Source organism: Neospora caninum, chromosome X, assembly GCF_000208865.1.
Source record: "Neospora caninum Liverpool complete genome, chromosome X".
In the NCBI taxonomy this organism is placed as follows: domain Eukaryota; phylum Apicomplexa; class Conoidasida; order Eucoccidiorida; family Sarcocystidae; genus Neospora; species Neospora caninum.
The window spans coordinates 2,693,907-2,711,265 of record NC_018396.1 but is presented as its reverse complement, the minus strand read 5'-3'; the positions used below and the strand labels follow the sequence as shown (position 1 = coordinate 2,711,265).

The 17,359-nt window shown below is 53.1% G+C and overlaps 1 protein-coding gene across 1 annotated transcript; it reads left to right on the top strand.

Moving 5' to 3' along the window:
• Window positions 1-4,023: 4,023 nt before the first annotated feature.
• On the top strand, window positions 4,024-12,811 carry NCLIV_048010 (putative regulator of chromosome condensation domain-containing protein; the record flags this gene model as incomplete). The annotated part of the gene is made up of 12 exons (XM_003884352.1): window positions 4,024-4,259; window positions 4,688-4,913; window positions 5,367-5,804; window positions 6,308-6,377; window positions 6,733-6,924; window positions 7,623-7,741; window positions 8,183-8,304; window positions 8,646-9,132; window positions 9,840-9,986; window positions 10,420-11,480; window positions 12,090-12,101; window positions 12,580-12,811. 12 exons carry the CDS (start codon window positions 4,024-4,026, stop codon window positions 12,809-12,811), a joined length of 3,342 nt encoding a protein of 1,113 aa, XP_003884401.1.
• Between the last annotated feature and the right edge of the window lie 4,548 nt (window positions 12,812-17,359).

The window sequence follows — 17,359 nt, the reverse complement described above, 5'->3', positions numbered from 1 at the left end:
CACATCGGAAAAACACCACACCAGGGCGGCATGCAACCCCATCTCTTTGATGCGCTGTACAAAACCCCAGTTTTAACCATATATAGGAATATTATTTCAAGGCCAGCCCTGCTGCGTCTCCGATTAAGACGACGTGCATGCAAACAGTCTTTTCGGCTTATCTGGCGTTTTCGCTGCAACTAGCGGCACACAAAGTTCCGACTTTTTGATACGGGGTACGGGCCAACGCCGGTCTGCTTGCGTGTCTCTCGAAAGGGGATTCGCCGAAGCGCTTCCTTTCCAGGATCGATAGCACTCATGGCAATCTTCTTTTCTCTGGGCTCTCACTCACCCGTCAATTGCTGCGCGCTACATCCTGTGTAACGAGGCTTTCCTGCGCTCCCGTCAAGCCGTGACGACTACGACGAGGCGCACACGCCAAGCACGGAACCACGCCGAGTCTACACCGGGCCCCCAAACGATGGTTCCAGGAATTTCGCTGTGAACGTCTCGAAAGCAGGGGTATACGTTGTCGTCCATTTCTTCAGCCGAATGCAACATGTTTTCAAATTGATCCGCACACGGCAGGATGTCGTCCACCGTTTGAGGTCGAGCCTCGATACTGTGCCTTCCTAGAACAGGGTTCCTGCTTTTTCCCCTGGTAACCCTTCGCGCAAGCCATTCAGGTCAATTTTACAGGCAGCAGCTATCGTTTATAGCACGCTCTAACAAATACAGCCAAAATGTTGACGAGGATTGGCGGGTCTGTTTCCAGGCGTGGCGTAAGCGGCGGAATTCAGGGAGTCTCTCCCGCCGTTCTCGTCCTTTTGTTTTCGGTGTGTGTTGCGAACTTTTCTCGGGACTCAACAGCGGCTGCTGCGCTGATGCAACGGGGCACCTACGCACTTGATGACCTTGTGTACGAAGTTGTGCATCCGGCAGACTATTTGTCTCTGGGGCAAGCAGTGCGTGAAACGGCGCGGACTCGTCCTGCTCCCCACATGGTTCCGGTAAACTCTTGTATGGCCACGGTCGCTCCATTGCCCGCCGCTCTGTTGGAACCCATTCCCAATTTGGGAGAGCTTTCCAGCTCTCAACAGGACGCCCAGGAAGGGCCAGCCGTCGCAGAAGGACCGCGGTGCGAATGCCAGGTGCTGGTAACTGCACTATTCGATATCGGTGAGAGAGCGGATCAAGTCGAAGGAAATGGAAGTCTCCTGCTCAGCGGGTGTTTCTCCGTACCTAGGGATGATGGTGTGGACGATGCCACGAGGGAAGGGAACATGAAAGCTCGATGCCAAGACATGTTCGGCATGTTACCGCTCTCACAGCTGTGTGGGAAAGATGGCGAAGTGGAAGGGCTTATGGCCCGCATGGATTTTTTCAACGGAGAAGAAGTCCAGGGACCACCAAATAGGGTCTACTTGGAGCTCGAGGCTCCAGTTTCTGGGCAAGCGCCTATCACCGCTCTTCTTGCGATTGATACTTCCTTGACAAAGAGTTGGGAGACTAACGCATTTGAACAGGAATAAGCAAAGTCAAAACTTAGGTCGAGAAATAGCTGAACCCGACAGTCAACTCGCAGTTTTCCTTTTTGGTTGAAGACTAGTTGTCAACTCTCCACTTGCAGATAGATTCGTCTCAGCTTGCGTGGCTTGGCTTCCCGAGGTGCACTGCCTCCCAGTGATCGAAAATACGGCACGGTTAGGTGAATCAAATGCATGTTATCCAACTACATTTCAAAATGGAAGTGTCTTTGCCACCCCACCGCAGAGCACTGGCTGCGGCTTTTCCCGCGGAAGAACACTACTCTTTTGCCGCCGTTCTGGAGCACGTCATCCCTGGTGAAGGGGGATAGATGGTGTTGTCTTGCCCACCGGCATCCATTTGCAGTGTTGGTATCCGTGGTAAAACATCATCCACAGGTGACTGTTATCACACAGGCTGGTTCCCTGAAGGCTTGCCAGTCCATAAAATTCAGAAGTCATTCCCCAGTGTGACGATTAAGCCTTTTAAAACAATTCTGCTGGGTGCTCTGTTCATGTTTACCACGGCGTCGCTCCCGGTAGCTTTCGTCTGTTCACTGAAGAGTCACTGGCTCAAATCCAATCTGAGGAGATTTATTTTTAAAATATATTTTACAATTTACGGAAGGGACACTAATGTCGTCACCTGGTTTCGCGTTCTGGTGGAAACATTTTTCTCGATGTCTGTGGAATTTCATTCCGAAGCGTTATTATGTGTACTGACTGATGATGCATCGGCCTATTTCTATTCATACAGATACTAAGATTTTTATTTTGTTAGGTATCGATGTGGCTAGCCACACTCGTACACAAACAATAGTTCTATGGGCTGAGGAACGATTCCTTGTCGGCCAGCGAACTCGCTCCACGACGGAGCCACTAGTAGCAGCCAAAACGAATCTCTTTCAGAGGCAACACACAGGGAGAAATCTGTAGACTTGAAGTGGCTGCTCTACTGAGCATTTCCAACCAGGCGGGGTCGGACGGAGTCGCCTGATCAAGGCGACTCTTAGGCTTTGCTGCTTCTTTTGCACTCAACAGGACGCACACACCTTCGTAGAGCAAACAGAATAGCTGGCTGACAGATACACAAAACGCTTCAAGGAATGGAAAAGACGTGCGCACTTCACCTTTCCTGACGCAGGCATTCTTTATTCAAGATTGTCGGTCGTTAAAACCTGGTAATGATGGCAAAGCGGGATGCTACCCCTGCCTTCCAAGGTCACCGTTTGGGCCCGAGTTTTTCGTTCCTTGAGCTTGGAACAAACGAAGAATAATGAGCATGACTGGAGATTTCAATGAACGGCTTTAGGGGTGCGCCTCGCTCTCGTTTGTCGTGTTCTGCCGAGTTTCCGCCTTGCACGTTGCATGTGTTGCGGTGAAGAACGCATGCAAGGAAATCGGTACCAGAAGATCAATGCAACTTTGCTATCGAACAATTCCCGTTCTGCCGAATCCGTCGATTTTGCCCAGGCAGCGTTTACAAAAACCGAGGTGTGCTACCGTTTCTTTGGACGGCTATTCGCTTCCGCTTTGCTTCTCTGACCGGCACTTGAGACCGCAGGAACTCGAAAGGTTTGTCATACAAGTGGAACAGACTGATGCTCTATATTCTCTAGCCTACGGCACGAGCAACGAACCATTGGGATAGTGTATCGCCTTCTCTGACAAGTTGTTGCATTTGGTCTTCGCACGTTTGAGGTTGATGAAGTCCAAGTCCGCCGACAACATGGCAGAACGGGATGCTTTCGTCGTTCTACGGAGTCGTAGGCTCATTTCTGTGGAACGCGTATCATTCAAATTCTGATCAGTCCTCTCTCTTGACAAACTAAACCCATAGGTCTTCTCTACCCAGCTATGCTCGGCCGCGCCGGTTATTTGTCGGTGTCTTGTGTTTCGGCAAGACTGCATGCGAACTCAATTTTGTTTGGCTCTCTTACACTACTGCAAATCCCCAGTATGAAAGGTAATAAGGTGCTGAGAATAAACGCTCCCTTGGACTTCCTCAGGGTCGAGGTTTGGACTGAGTCCTCCTTGCGCTCCCGAGATGCTGCTCGTTAGAGGCACACTGTTCCCGGCAAACTCTACAATGTTGCAAAACATAGCAGCTACCCGGATACAACAGAAGACTGTGGGCCACCGAAAGCTGCTTGGTCTTCTCGTAAGGGGGATGAAGCCTCGGAGCAATTACGTCTTCTCAGAGTAAAAACAGTTGTACCCGTACTACCCTGAAACTCATATGGGGACCGTGAACCGTTAAGACCACTCTCCCGCTCACTCTCTGCCGACGGTGATCGTCTTGAGCGACTCCTCGTTTCTCGTCGAACAGGGGAACCTTTTACAGCAGGAAGTTACTAAAGGTTGCTAATGTAACCAGAAACATTGCGTTGTCCTTCTACTCTAGGAAGCTTGTTCAACGCGACTGCTCACGAGGTCGCCCGTTAACTTTCTGCCCTTGGCTCCAACTATTCACAAAAAGCAAGAATTTATTCTCTCGATTCAGCAACTTCCATTAACAATGAACCGCTTAATAGAGATCCGACCTGAAGACAAGGGCATCCTCGTTTCCCAGTCCAAGTTGATTGTCGTTAATGGAGGCGCCTGTGATTTTTACACCATCAGCTTGGCAGAACGTGTTGAGACCCCAGTGGTGATATCGATCCGTGCCACATTCGGAGAAGTTGCTGTTTCTCCGGACACACTTCAGATCAAACCAGAAGAATATGACAAACCCCGAAGGATTGTTGTCGTTGGGTGAGTTTCCTCGCAAGAGCCACCAGAACAGAAGCCGCGAGCTCACTTCAAAGACAGAAGGTGGCTAGTAGCAGGTTGCACTTTAAGCAGCGATGATGCTTCTAAAAAACCCAAAAAACTTGCCACTATATGAGTGCGAAACTAGCGGTTGCCTTACAGAAAATTTGCCGACTTCTCCCGCGATGTTGAACTGGCACAAGTTCACCCCCAACGCGTGATTCCTTGCAAATTGTTGCTTGCGCGTGTCGTACTATCGGCCGCTGCAGTGGATGAGCTCAGCTACGATTTTATAGCGTTTTATCTGTAGGCGGGGCGCACCTTTCCATTTTCGGTGACTCTTCCCTCTACCGGAAGCACGCAAGGCAACCCTTTCCCAGAGCTTATTTGGATTCTCTTTTGCGGGCGACCGCCCCTTGTAACTCGAGCAGAGGAAAAAACCGAGAGGTTTCAGATACTCCTGAGGAGGACAGCAGCAAGATTGAGCTCCTCCATTACGTGACAAGCAAAACGCCGGCCTACGATGGATTTGCATTTCGGCTGACGGTCGTCCTCGTCTCGACGAGCGGAGCAATCCTGAGGTCCTTCGGGTCGAACTTACATTTCCAACTGGCCCACGACAGTACAAACAAAAAGAGTCAAACGCATCCACAGAAGGTGAATCAGATCAGGAAACCCCTCGCGGTGTTTCGCTGCATGCCCACAAACCCCTTTCCTCACCCATTCGCGGCAGCGAGAGACTTCTAACCACGACTAGCAAAACCGCCGCCAGATCAAGAAAATACTAAGCTTGTCCACCGTGTTCCCAATCAAGATAGGACTACACCCAGACCTCTGTAACCGCTTCACTTCCACGGCGCTCAAACGGACGTCTCTTGGCTCTGCCTGTTCGGAGCGGAGTCTGTCTTCCACTTGCCTCACCTGCGTTTCGCATTTTGCGTCGGCCTTCCCTTCTCACAGTCTCTCCCTTCCGTCGCCACCCTTTAGATCCGACATGCCACTCAGCAAGCGTCGAGCTCACTTCCTCCCTGCGTCTTCTGTGGGCGCTTCACCCCTCGCCTGTCCCCTGCGTCCTCCCCCTGTCTTTCCATCGTGCTCCGTTCCTACCAGCTTGCAGGCCTGCCAGCGAAAACGACGGTCCCTCAGATCTCGAGCGGTGCCAGGCACACTTGCGCAGTCTTGCAAGACGGTACTTTGTTCGGATGGGGAGACGGCAGCGACGGGCAACTGGCTTTGCCCCTCCCCTCGCTGGGTTCCGCCCGGACTCTGGACGCCCTTCCAGGCGACGCACACACAGATGGAACGCCTTCGAGGAGTGGCGACTCCCTCGTGCGCGGGCCGCCCTCGCTGAAGCCTGCTCGAGTCCACAGCCTGGTGGCTTCTCCAGAATCAGGGAGACGTGGAACGCTTTCTAGCCAACGACGAGGCCGCACGCTTGGCCCTGGAGGCGCGCCGGGTTCTCCCCGGGGTCGGGCTGGCGCCACGGGGCTCGTGCTCGTCCCCGTACCTCGGATAATCTCTGCTTTGGAAGGCGAATTCGTTGTTCAGGTGAGGGGAGACCACCGTTCTGCTCAAGGGCGAAAGCGCCGATCCACCGCTCGCGCCACAAAGAAGTAGGTGGTGTGCGTGTGCAGCCGACGCCCAATCACACACACACACGGTCTGTGCTCACGACGTTTACGAGGCAGACGCCGTGGCTCAAGGCGACGCTGCGGGGGAAAAGACTCAAACCCGAGAACGCCGTAACAGAGTTCAGGAACACCCGCGCCGGGGCGCCTCCTCCACACACGCGCGATCTGTGCCACAGCCCTGGACGGAAGGACTCCGATTTGACGACGCACTGTGGGCTGCGTCTCCGAGAGACTCGAAAAAACTTTCCAGGCGATGCCAAAAGTATGAAAAGGTGCACGCCTGCTTGCCTGTGGACTTTTGTGGAAAGCCGCGGACTTCACGTGCACGTCCAGACGCAGAGGACTCTCCTGGCATGCTCAGAAGCAAGTGCGCGACAATTCTGGATTCAGATTCGCGTGGGACGGTGTCGCGCTGTTCAGGTTGGCTGCGGAGAAGCTCACACGTTGATTCTGACTTTGCAGGGAACGATGTATGCGTTCGGCAACGCCCGTAAGCGCCGGTGTCGGCGAGGCGAGCCTACGCGAGCCTAGCGTCGAACGTTGCCGCTGACGCGTACCGCCCCCGGCGTGTCTGAGAAGGGGTTTCCGTTCTTATAACTGGGCTTTGCAGGGTGCGCCGACGTGAGTTGCCGAATCACAGAGGCTCGCCCGAAAACAGGACATAGACCATGCGTTCTTGAAGGACACGGAACACGTGTCCTTTTCGAGCGGCCAGGGGCACGGCTTCCTGCGGGCTCGGTTCGCCAACGGCGCAACCGCCTCAAAAAGCCGCCTCGCCACTCGCGAGGCGCCGTGCAGATGGAGCGTTTCGGCTCTTGTTTTCCCGTGTTTCTCCTGCTTTGCAGAGAACGGTCGTCTCGGCATTCCTCGTCCAGTCGATGCGTTGGACTCCCCATCAGGTGACCAAGGACGCGCTTCGCTTCTCAGGTTCCGCGAGAGAGGCGGCCTCTATGCAAAATACTCGGTCCCTCAACTCATCACTGGGATTCCCAAAGTCCGTGTCATCAGCGTAGGAGCTGCCTTCAGCGCATGCATTGGTGAGGAAAAAGCTGCAAAAGTATCGGAGTCGCCTTCGAACGAAAACGACGAACCGTGGAGAATGACTCCCGAGGAAACCAGGAGAGCCAACGGCTCGCCTCGTCGACTCCGCTGGCACCAGGGCTGTCGCCCCCAATGAAGTCTGCTCCCATGAGCGTTAGGGGACACTGCCGGCTGCCACAGGGGGTTCTCTGTTGGGTTCTCTCCTCGCGTATGCGCGGTTTGTTGACAGTTGCGCATCTACACGGCTGCGTGGCAGGCACCAGGTAGCCATCAGATTGTTCTCATCCAAGGGACAGCTATGACGGGCGAGCGGTCAATCACGGTTTGCCTCAGAAGCTCAGGACGACGAAAACGCACGCTTCAGCGAGCAGGCGAGGAAGCCTGTTGAATGCGCTCTTGCAGTGCTAGCCACGTTGGCCGGGTTTTCGCCGCCCCGTATCTGTCCCGTGATATCGGCCGCTCCAGAGCAAATGCAGTAGAAGACTGCACGCCAAGCGCCGACAGCGCTTTGTCGAGTATCGCCCAAGGATACACTCTAACTGTTCGCATCCCAGCTACAGAAAGCAGCGACCAAAGTGTGCCGCCCTTTCCGCAAATAGCTCCTCGCCAGGCAGGCGCTAGCCCCGCCACGGTGTGACCGCCTACGTTTCTCCTTGCTCTTCTTGCTTGGAAAACGGAATGCCTTTCTCTTCAGACGACCGCGACTGCCTATACACCTGGGGTTCGAACACGGCGGGGCAGCTCGGCCTCGGTCATACGGACGACGTGTGGCAACCGCAAAAAGTCGAGACACTGAAAACGCCTCTTCTGCAGGTGGGCGACTTCAAACCAGCTGTCGATGTGGAACGGAACTCAGACAGAAAAAGAACGTTTTTTCGTTTCGGAGCGAGAACGGGAACCGTCGCTTCCATTCCGTAGGCGAACGGCAGCCTGTGGGGCCGGATGCATCAGGCGCCAGCAGTTACAGAATGCTGCTTCGTGCCTACGCGGCAGCAGCCACACGTTTGTCAAGCGGTAGATCAAGGAGTTCGCACGCCCCACGCAAATCTCCACTGAAAGTCGTAGGGTGGCTTTACTAAGGAGGCAGGATGGACCCTTACAGGTGCCTGAGTTCCAGGAGTCGTCAGTCCTGGGCTCGAGGCTCCTGAACCATCGGTGTATACACTCCCATCCTTCTGTGCCCCGCCGTTTGGGCGAAGTGTCGCTTTCCTCGCAGTGTTCCTTTCTATCTTTTCGCTGCTGCCGTGAGTCCAGGCGAGCTGCGGAAAGAATCACCTTCTCGTGCTTACCTACGACGGCCACGTGTTCGCTACTGGGGAGGGCGGCGAGGGTCGCCTGGGCCTCGGCGACACTCACAGCAGGCACTCCTTTGAGCGGTAAGGCAAGAGGAAGGTCCGAAAATCCCCTATCCCCCGAAGAAGAGAGTCCTTCCTTGCAACCCAGAACAGGCTCGAGATGCGACGCACACGCGGTTCCTCACCCACCCTGCTAGCAGCGCGCGCGCGGGTTGCTGTGCGCGTGCTGCGGGTTGCTGTGCGCGTGCCAGGGAGAGCGAGGGACGCCTTTCGCGTCTGAACGCGCCCATTGAAAGTTCGAGATTGAAGACACTCCGCCGTCGCCCCCTGGCGTCCACGGGGCGTCCCCTGTCCCCCCCGACCCTGCTGCACTATCCCTGAGTGTCTCGCTTCTGCGTTCCCTTCTTCTCTGCCTCTCGCAGCGTCAAAGGCCTGCCGCCAGTGCGGTTCATCTGCGCGGGAGGAAGTCACTCTGCCGCTCTGGACTCGGGTCTCCTCGTGTGGACGTGGGGCAGCAACTGCTGTGGGCAACTCGGCTTGGCGAACTGGCAGCCCTCGGCGGCGTTCTTAGCGGCTTCTGTGGCGGCTGAAGCTGCACACGTTGTGAAGTCGCAGTCGGGAACGAAAGCGGGGGCGGCGCGAGAAGCGCCCACGTTGACGCGCGCAGAGAACGCGGCGCGGGGCGTCCTGAGTGTCTGGGGAAAAGGCAAACGCGGCGGAGACGAGGGTGTCTCGGCGAGGGAGCACAGAAACCGAAGAACTCACACGGGGAAACGCACAGATGGAGAGCCGAAGCAGGCTAACAACGGGCATGAAGGAGATGAACAAGGGACGCGAGAGGCGCGAAAAGCGATCCTCACTGCTTACTCCCTGTCCGAAGGCCACGAAAGCCTCTCTGTTAAGCCGCAGGTAGGCGACGCACCCCGGCCTTCTGAGATTTGCTATTTTGCAGTAACCTGTCTAGAGGCGTGGTGCTCGCGATGTCGCAGGGAATGCCGGAGCGCACGCACAGAACACACGAGAGAGACAACAGAGCTCCGCTCCTCTCGCGTTGATTCGCCTCTTGGGGGCGCAGAGCCGAAGCAAGGAAACGACGGGACTCCCCACCAAATCAGACAGAAGTGGACTCTGTATCAACCGTCTCAACAGAGAAGCTCCGGATCTGTTCTAAACTTGGAAAAGCAGTGGGGTCGAAAGGAGAAGGGAACGCAGAAACAAACGCGTTTCCCTCTGTAGGCGAGCCTCCATCTCGATCAGCTGCCTCTCGGTGCATCCCGTCGGATTCAGTGCGAATGCGCGAATTTATATATATATATATATATACATATATATATATATATACATATATATATATATGTATGTATATATACATATACATATATATATATATATATTTCTATAAAACATATATATATTTGTATATTCCATCTTCGTTCATCGACCTGCATGCCTACGTGCACCTATATATATCGGTTGACGTGTAGTTGAATATACGATTCTGGAGGCGGAGAAGGGTCAACCCAGCAGAGTCTCTCGCGCGCTTGCTTTGTGCTGCTGTTGTGCCACGGCCTCCCGCTGTGTTCCATCGCTCCCGAGAGGTTTCGCTTTTTGCGTAGGTTGTGGAATTCCTTCGCGACAAAAGCGTCGTTACTCTTGCCCTCGGTCCCCTCTACTCTCTCGCCGTCACTCTCCGCGGGTTCGTCTACGCGTGGGGCAGTCACGAACAGGGACAGCTCGGCCTGTCGGATCGCCTAGACAACCAGGTGAGAACGTTTTTTTTTCGCTTCGCTCGCCGCTTGGGCGACTGTCCGAACTCGGCCCAAACCGAGAAAGGGACGTATGCTTCCGTTCCCGAGGAGAGAACGCCTTGTGCGCGACTTCGACCTTCCTCTGGCGGTCGAAAACGAGAATCCGCCAGGCCTTTGATTCGTCGCAGATAGCCACAAATAGACATACCTCTCTGTCAGCACGCATCCTGTGGTAAATCACACAAAGAGATGTATGTAGTGCCGGCGGACGAAGTCTGCCTTTCACGAGAAATATACCTCAGTGTTCCCCGTACCCTGGTAGGAAGGCGCATACGCCCGTTCCGGAGGGGAGAGGCGTCGTCCCGCGATGGGGGCAAACAACCCATCCTTCGGTTCCTGCGCATGCATTTGAGGTTTCTCTGCGCATGCCTTTTCTGTTTTCGCGCAGCCGCTCCCTGTGCTGGTTCCGGCGTTTTTGTTTTCGCCGGCGGTCCAGGTGTTTGCGAGTCCATGCAGCAACTGCAGCTTTGTCTCTTCCGTTGCCGACGTCTTGAATCCGTTTCTCTCGGTCTCTGTCTCCAACTCTCCCCTCGGGAGCCCGCGCACGCCCTCCGCGCCGGCGACACCCACCAGCGTGGCCCCGACTGCTTTCCGCTCGGCGTCTGAAAGGAGCACAAGCTCGGGGCGACACGAGGGCGCAGCTGCGGACTTCCGCGCCGCCTGCGCGTTTCGCTCTCTCGGATCTGCCCCGCGCCGCAGGAGCCAGAGTGACTCTTCGTCCGGAGAGTCTCAGGCGGCGGTGCGTGGCGGCGGCAGGCCTGCGTCTTTCCGTCTTCGCAACTCCGGGAAGGACGCTCAAAGGACCGAGAAACCTGAACAACGCGCCGTACCCTCCGCACGAGAGAGCCAGCGTCACTGGGAAGGCGCCTCGACGCCCCGGCCTCGCTGGCAATCTGGGCACGTGGCCTCGCCCGCGGAAAGGAGAAAAGGAGAAGAAGCGAGCGACGTCTTTTCTTTTAATGGAGAGAGGAGAAGGGGGCGACGGTCGCCTCGCGGAGACGCGCGCCAGAGCAAAGCGCCTGGACGAAGCCTCCCCCGCCGCCTCGCCCGCCGTCGCGGCGCTGTGAAGACCGAAGAAAGCCTCGAGATGGACGAGAAGAACTGCGTTTCTGCGGTCGCCCCTCAGAGCCCGTGCGCACGGTGCTCACGGCCGTCTTCGCGCCGGAGCGGCGAGCGAGGAAAGAGAACAGAGGCGAGGAAGAGTAGGTTCGGCAGGGGTCAGGAGGACAACGAAATGTACAGCGACGAAGAGGAAGAGTTTGGCGTCTCAGACGGCCCGGGACAAGAAGAGAAGCGCAGCGAGCGAGGGCGACGCCAAGCGGAGGCGAAGCGGCGCCCGAAGCGCGACGAAGAAGCCGCTGCCGCCTCGCAACGAATTGCTGAAAACCGACGCGTCGGCCACGCGAGCTGTACGGGAGGATCCCTCAATCCCAAAAATGCACAGTTCAAGTGAGAAAGGGACAGATACGAAACGCCTGCAAGCGGCACGAAGACGGAAACTGCGGAGACACACAGCCGACATGGAGACACCGCACGGCGCCGCCCATCCTTCCTACCGCCCACGTCTCTTTCACATTTCTTGCGCGGTTTCAATCGACTTCTGCTCGGCAACGCTACCCGGTTCGCCTGTCTGTTGTCCAGTCCGTCGATCTCTCGATCTTTCTCCATTTCCCAATCTGTATCGAGTTTCGTACCTCCATGTCCCCACGCCCATATTTACATGTATTCAAATCCATATGTTTATACAAAAGGATGCATTTACTTGTAGAGGGAGGCGACTAGGGCCAACCAGTTGTATATGGTGAGGCCCGGGTGCCTTTCGATCGCTGAGTCTCTCTGAACCGATGATCGTGTGTGTCTCGCACGTGAATTCATGTCTGCTGATATATGCCTTTCAGTATGGCTGTGCCTCGAGCTCTCTGCAAACGCACCCCCGCTCCTCATTGCCTTTTCTGCAGATCTGATCGTGCTGCTCTTTGGACCACGTGCAACTCCTTCTTCAAAAGACCTCTCTCTGTGTGCTTCTTTTCTTCCGGTGCCTTGTGCGGCTCTCTGCAGCTTCGGCGACCAGTGAGTTCTGTATTTTGGCGGCGCTCATGTTCTCGTCTTCTGCACGCCTTCGCGACTCTCGAAGAACTCTCGTCCCTGTCGCGCCTGCTTCTACGTATTTGCCGCCTGCTGCCCCGAGACATGGACTTTCTCCCTCCCCGACCTGGTCTTGCGTTTTCCCTCTTTTTGTTTCTCTCTCTTCCTCGTTCTCCGCCTTCTGCGGTCTCGCCGGTCTGTCTCTCTCCCTGCGCGCGTCCTCGTTTCGTCACCCCCTTCCGCTTCCGTCCTGCTGTCCCTCTTTTCTCGCCTCATCTGCGCTCTCTTCGGTCCTCCCCACTTCTTTTCTTGAGTTTGCTTGCGCGCGTCTCTCCCTCTCGTGCCCTTCTGAGCCTCGGCCTTCCCCGCGCCAGTACGCTCCCTTTGCTTTTTCCGCGTTTTCGCATTTCCCCTCCTTCACTGAAGCCGCTTCACGTCCCGTCCTCCCTGCCGGGATCCTCAGGTTCGGCAGTTGGTACCGCAAACTCGAGGAGCAAGAAGAAGAAGCGCGCCAAGCCGCAGATCTTTGCTACCGGCTTCGCCGGGGAGAAGAGAGAATGGAGATGTTCAAAAAAGCTGCGTCGCGGCGCGAGAGGTCGAGCAAGCAATCGCCGCAAGGAAAGGCGCCGCCCGTTGTCGACCGCATGCAGAGTGCGCCGAAAGAAGCCGCTCCAGAGGAGACGCCTGACGCGTAAGAGACGCCAGAGAAATCCGGAAATCCGCGAAAACAAGCTCGAGAATCTCCTCTTTCCAACACCGTCCGGAAGCACCTTATCGCAAACACCTCGTGAGCCATGCATCAACTATACACCTCCCCCAACATAAATATATATAAATATATATATATATATATAATCATATTTGTATATATATATATATATATAGTTCATTTGTACATGTAAATATACACGCTTGTTGGCCTCTCCCCCTTTCTGGTTCTGTTTTATCTGTTGCGTGTACGCATGCAATTCGATCTGGGTACTCTAGTCGCACACGTCTCGATCTGGACATTCCTGCGCCTTCAGGCGCTCATAGATACACGTGGTACATACCTACGTAAATACTGTATTTATGCTCCTGTTTTTGCATGTCTTCCCGGACGCCGCGCCGCTCAGTTTCAAGGCCTCTGCGGGCGACGTTTCGCGTGCGCCGACGAGGCCGAATCCGTTTTCCTTTTCGAGTGTTTACACGAAGGAAGAAGGTGAGGAGAATAAGAGGGTATCAGAGAGAGCAGGAAACGGGGACAGAGAAAAAACTGCGCGAGAGACTGAAGACACAGACAGCAAATTGAAGCGAAGAAAGACCGGGGCGAAACGAGGCACGAGCACAAACCTTGTGCGAAACGCGAAACAAGAAGAGTACGAACGAGAGGAAGGCTGCACTGTAGAGGCATTGCTTCAGCGGGTCCCTTAGATTCGTCTTTTCATCGATCCGTTTTTTTCGTTGCCTCCAGATTCGCATGTCTCTTGCTCTGTCGCTCTTCTTCTCGTTTGCTTCCCTTCTTCTCTTCCTCGGGCCTTTTTGCGCTCCCTTCTTTTCCACCTGAACTCCGTTGCTCCACAGAGGAAAGAGCGTCGTCTTTCCATTCTCTCGGACTCTCTCCTCCTTTCTGGCCTGTGCGCGTGGGATGCGCAGCTTCTGCAAAAGCTGAGGGGAGAAATCGACAGCCCCGACGACTCGCTTCGCTTTTCTCAGCCGCGTGCCGCAGGCGGGACGTGGAGGGCTTTCGCCTGTTTCAGTCGATTTCTGTTCGAGGGCCGGAGAATGAAGAAAAAGAGATCCAAATTGATCTCTCCTCTGTCGACTTCTTGCCCCCCGCATATTGGCCGGTAGAGAAAAGAGAGAGAAATCTCGCACCCGAGGCAAACAGAAAAGCCAAGCAGACGGAAACGGCGTCTTCCCGAACACGAGCAAAAACACGAAATGTGACAAGCAATCCTCCCAGCACATGCGCAAAGAGTTTTCACACACCGGGTGACGCGTACCCTGGTGAATGTTCTGTCCACGCATCCAGATATAGGAAGACCCATCTCTCTGCGTTAGCTTTTCCCCGTCCATGTTCCTCTCTCTTCCTTCTTAGACACCACTCTGCAGAGATGGAGCCATGTAGATATCTGTTTATTCCTATTTCATCTGGATTATATGTATATGATACATTTGTCATATTTATATATATATATATATACAACTCTATAAATATGTATACTGATAAAGATGTTTCTGTGATATTCGCACATGTCTTCGCAGGCGCATGTAGTCCTCACGTACTTCTCTCTGTCCATGTGGCCTGCGGTCTTCCTCCGTTTTGCTTCTTCACGGTCGATTCTGTTCCCTGACGGTTATTATATAAGCGACAGGCCAGATACACCCCAATCCGTCATCGCTGTTCGTTCTCGCGCTCTCCGTCTTCTTTGCTGCGTCGTTCTTGCGGTGATTGCGTCTCCCTCCTTACTGGCGTCTGCTCTCTGCCCTCCCTTCGCCCCGCTCTTTTGTTTTTTCCTGTAAAAGGAAGCAGTGGAAACTGCCGCAGCGGCTGCTTGCCTGCCTCCGTCGAAGCTCCGAGCGGCGGCTGAGAGGGCTCTCGATCCGGCATCCTGGGGCGCCGTCGCGCATGCAAACACGCGGAAAAAAGAAACGTCCCATCTCCCTTCTTTCGACTCCGACGGACCTCAGTTCCTTCTCCCCTGGAAACGTTGGAATCCCACCACGGGCGAGGTCAGGACGGGATCCCCCCCTTCCACAAACCTCCAGAGAGATCCATTTCTACAACGCGATCTCTCTCCGTTCACAAACCGAGTTATCCGTGTTGCATAGACACCCCTATCTCTGTACCTCAGTCTCCACACACACACACACCTATACATATATATATATATATATAAATATATATATATATATATATATACATATATATTTGTGCATATACACATCTACGACAATGCATAAATCTCTGTGCTGGTAGAAATCCACTTCTAGCACTCCAAATGTACATCTGCAAAAGGTTGAACGGAAATGGACATAAATCTATATTGAAGCAGCTGTAAAGTTCTTGGGAGGGAGGACTGTATTCACTTCACACGTCGTGTAAGTCGTAGAAAAAGCCGCGAGGCGACGAGTCCAGAGGAGGGTGGTCACGCCGCAGGCACGTACGCTGAGTAGAAGAGTCTCGGAAGAAAATAAACGTCCTACCTCCTGAGGGCGATACACAAAAATTCCAAGGCCACTTACCCAAAAATAATATATATATATATGTATATATATACTTTTCCTTTCATAGACATGTAGGGTTATATCTATTCGCACCTGTATGAATACACGCTCGTGAAACGACACTTGTTCGACAGCAAATTATATAAATAAATGGATCGTTACGCATAGACATATATATGTTGAGGCATAAATATATGCGTTTTTAAGATCCTCATATGCATACATTTTTCTTTTTGTGCATGTACGAAAAACAGTCTGCGGCACAGATACATGCACGCATTTAAACGGTCTTGCGACTGGACTTTTCTACATGTATATATATATATATATATATACGGAAGCACACATGTTTAGAGAGAAATGTATCTCGTGATTTACACATTCAGAGGACTTTAGAAAAGGTAACTGTGAATTCCACCACTTCCTTTATCCTCTCAAACAGGTAAACTGAGATCTTTTGTTGCCTTGTGTCGACATGCAGGCAATCCCGCTGCACTCAAACGCCTTTCTGCTGAAGTGTACCTACAAGCCGACAGAGACTTCTGCTCGCCTGTACAGATGATCTTCTTTGAAAATAGTTTTTCTCTTTTCGGCAGCGACGGGCGCGCTCCGTTAAACGCACAGATTTGCTTCTTTTCCCGACGGGACGCTCCTCACAAAAACAAAAGACACAGAAGAGCGATCGTGACATCTACAGAAAAACAACAATTTTATGTATGCTTGTATGATGTATACCTATTTTAAAATATGTGTATTTTGCAGATATATGCATTTGCACATATATGTATCTGTAAGGGAATACCTAGTGCACTGTGAATGCCTATACAGATAGAAGATATCTGCATGCGTTTTGCGTCGGCATATCTACAACTGCAGGCGTTTAGTGTACTCCAGGGGCATCTGCACGTCATGCATGCAGATGCGGAACGCGTGTGTCGAAGGACTTCTGATTCGTTTGTTCTTCGCGTGAAATCGAGCAGTAGTTTTCCAAAACGCACGCCCATAACGACCTACACCTAACTCAAAAAGCTGTTCAAAACCATAAAATGGGAAATTCGCTGTGGTGTCCCAGGCCATCCACGAAAAGGCGACAGACTCGCCTTAAACTGAGACGCCCCCTCTACTTCTTGTCTACTGCAAATGCTAGTTTACATATATATATATACATACATATATATCTGAATGTGTATAACTATGCATGCGCATATATGTGCGCGTAGATGTAACTATGTACACACATATACATATGTGTATGCACCCATCTACTATATCCATGTATATATATATATATATATATATATATACATGTACGCATATATATGTTCGTATATGCATACATATGGGCGCCCAAATTCAGACACTTGTAGATGTGTCGGTGTGTATGCATGCCTGTGTGTCTGCATGCGTGAATCTGTGGTACACTGGCAACGAAAAAATCCGTTTTTTTGCGCAACTCGGCTTTCAAAGACGACCGAAACTGCCACAGACGCACTACCGCCAGTATACATAGATAGAACACGATCGGACTGCTCAAACGATGTGATTAGAGATCACCACCGTCGATCGCCTCCGGAGAAAACAGCGCAACACATCGCTGCCGCAGAAGATAGAAATACAAAACGCCTGCCTCAGAAAACACTGTTTGAAGCAGTTTCTGCTCGAGCAAAATGAGGTTGATGAGGACAGCCAAGAAGAAAAAAACGCGAGCCGCCAGACAGGAATACGTTTTTTAAAAAGAGGTGTTTCACCTGCAGCCGTCTTCACGGAGAATCACCAGAAAAAGGACAGGATGGCTGCGAAGAGACACCAGGAAAAAGTTACACAAGAGCCCTCGAGTTACACACGAAAAAGAAAAGAGATCCGCGCCGTCCGCTTCGGCTGGGCGACACCGCCGGTGTTTGCGGGACCTCTCGGCTTCACTAAGATAATCAGGGTAATCTGGGATCCTTCTGGGCAAAAACAAAAAGAAGCCGTCTTGACCGCCTTGTTATCTCTGTTCGCCTCTCTGTCTTTTCTGCTTTCCTGCCGCATTC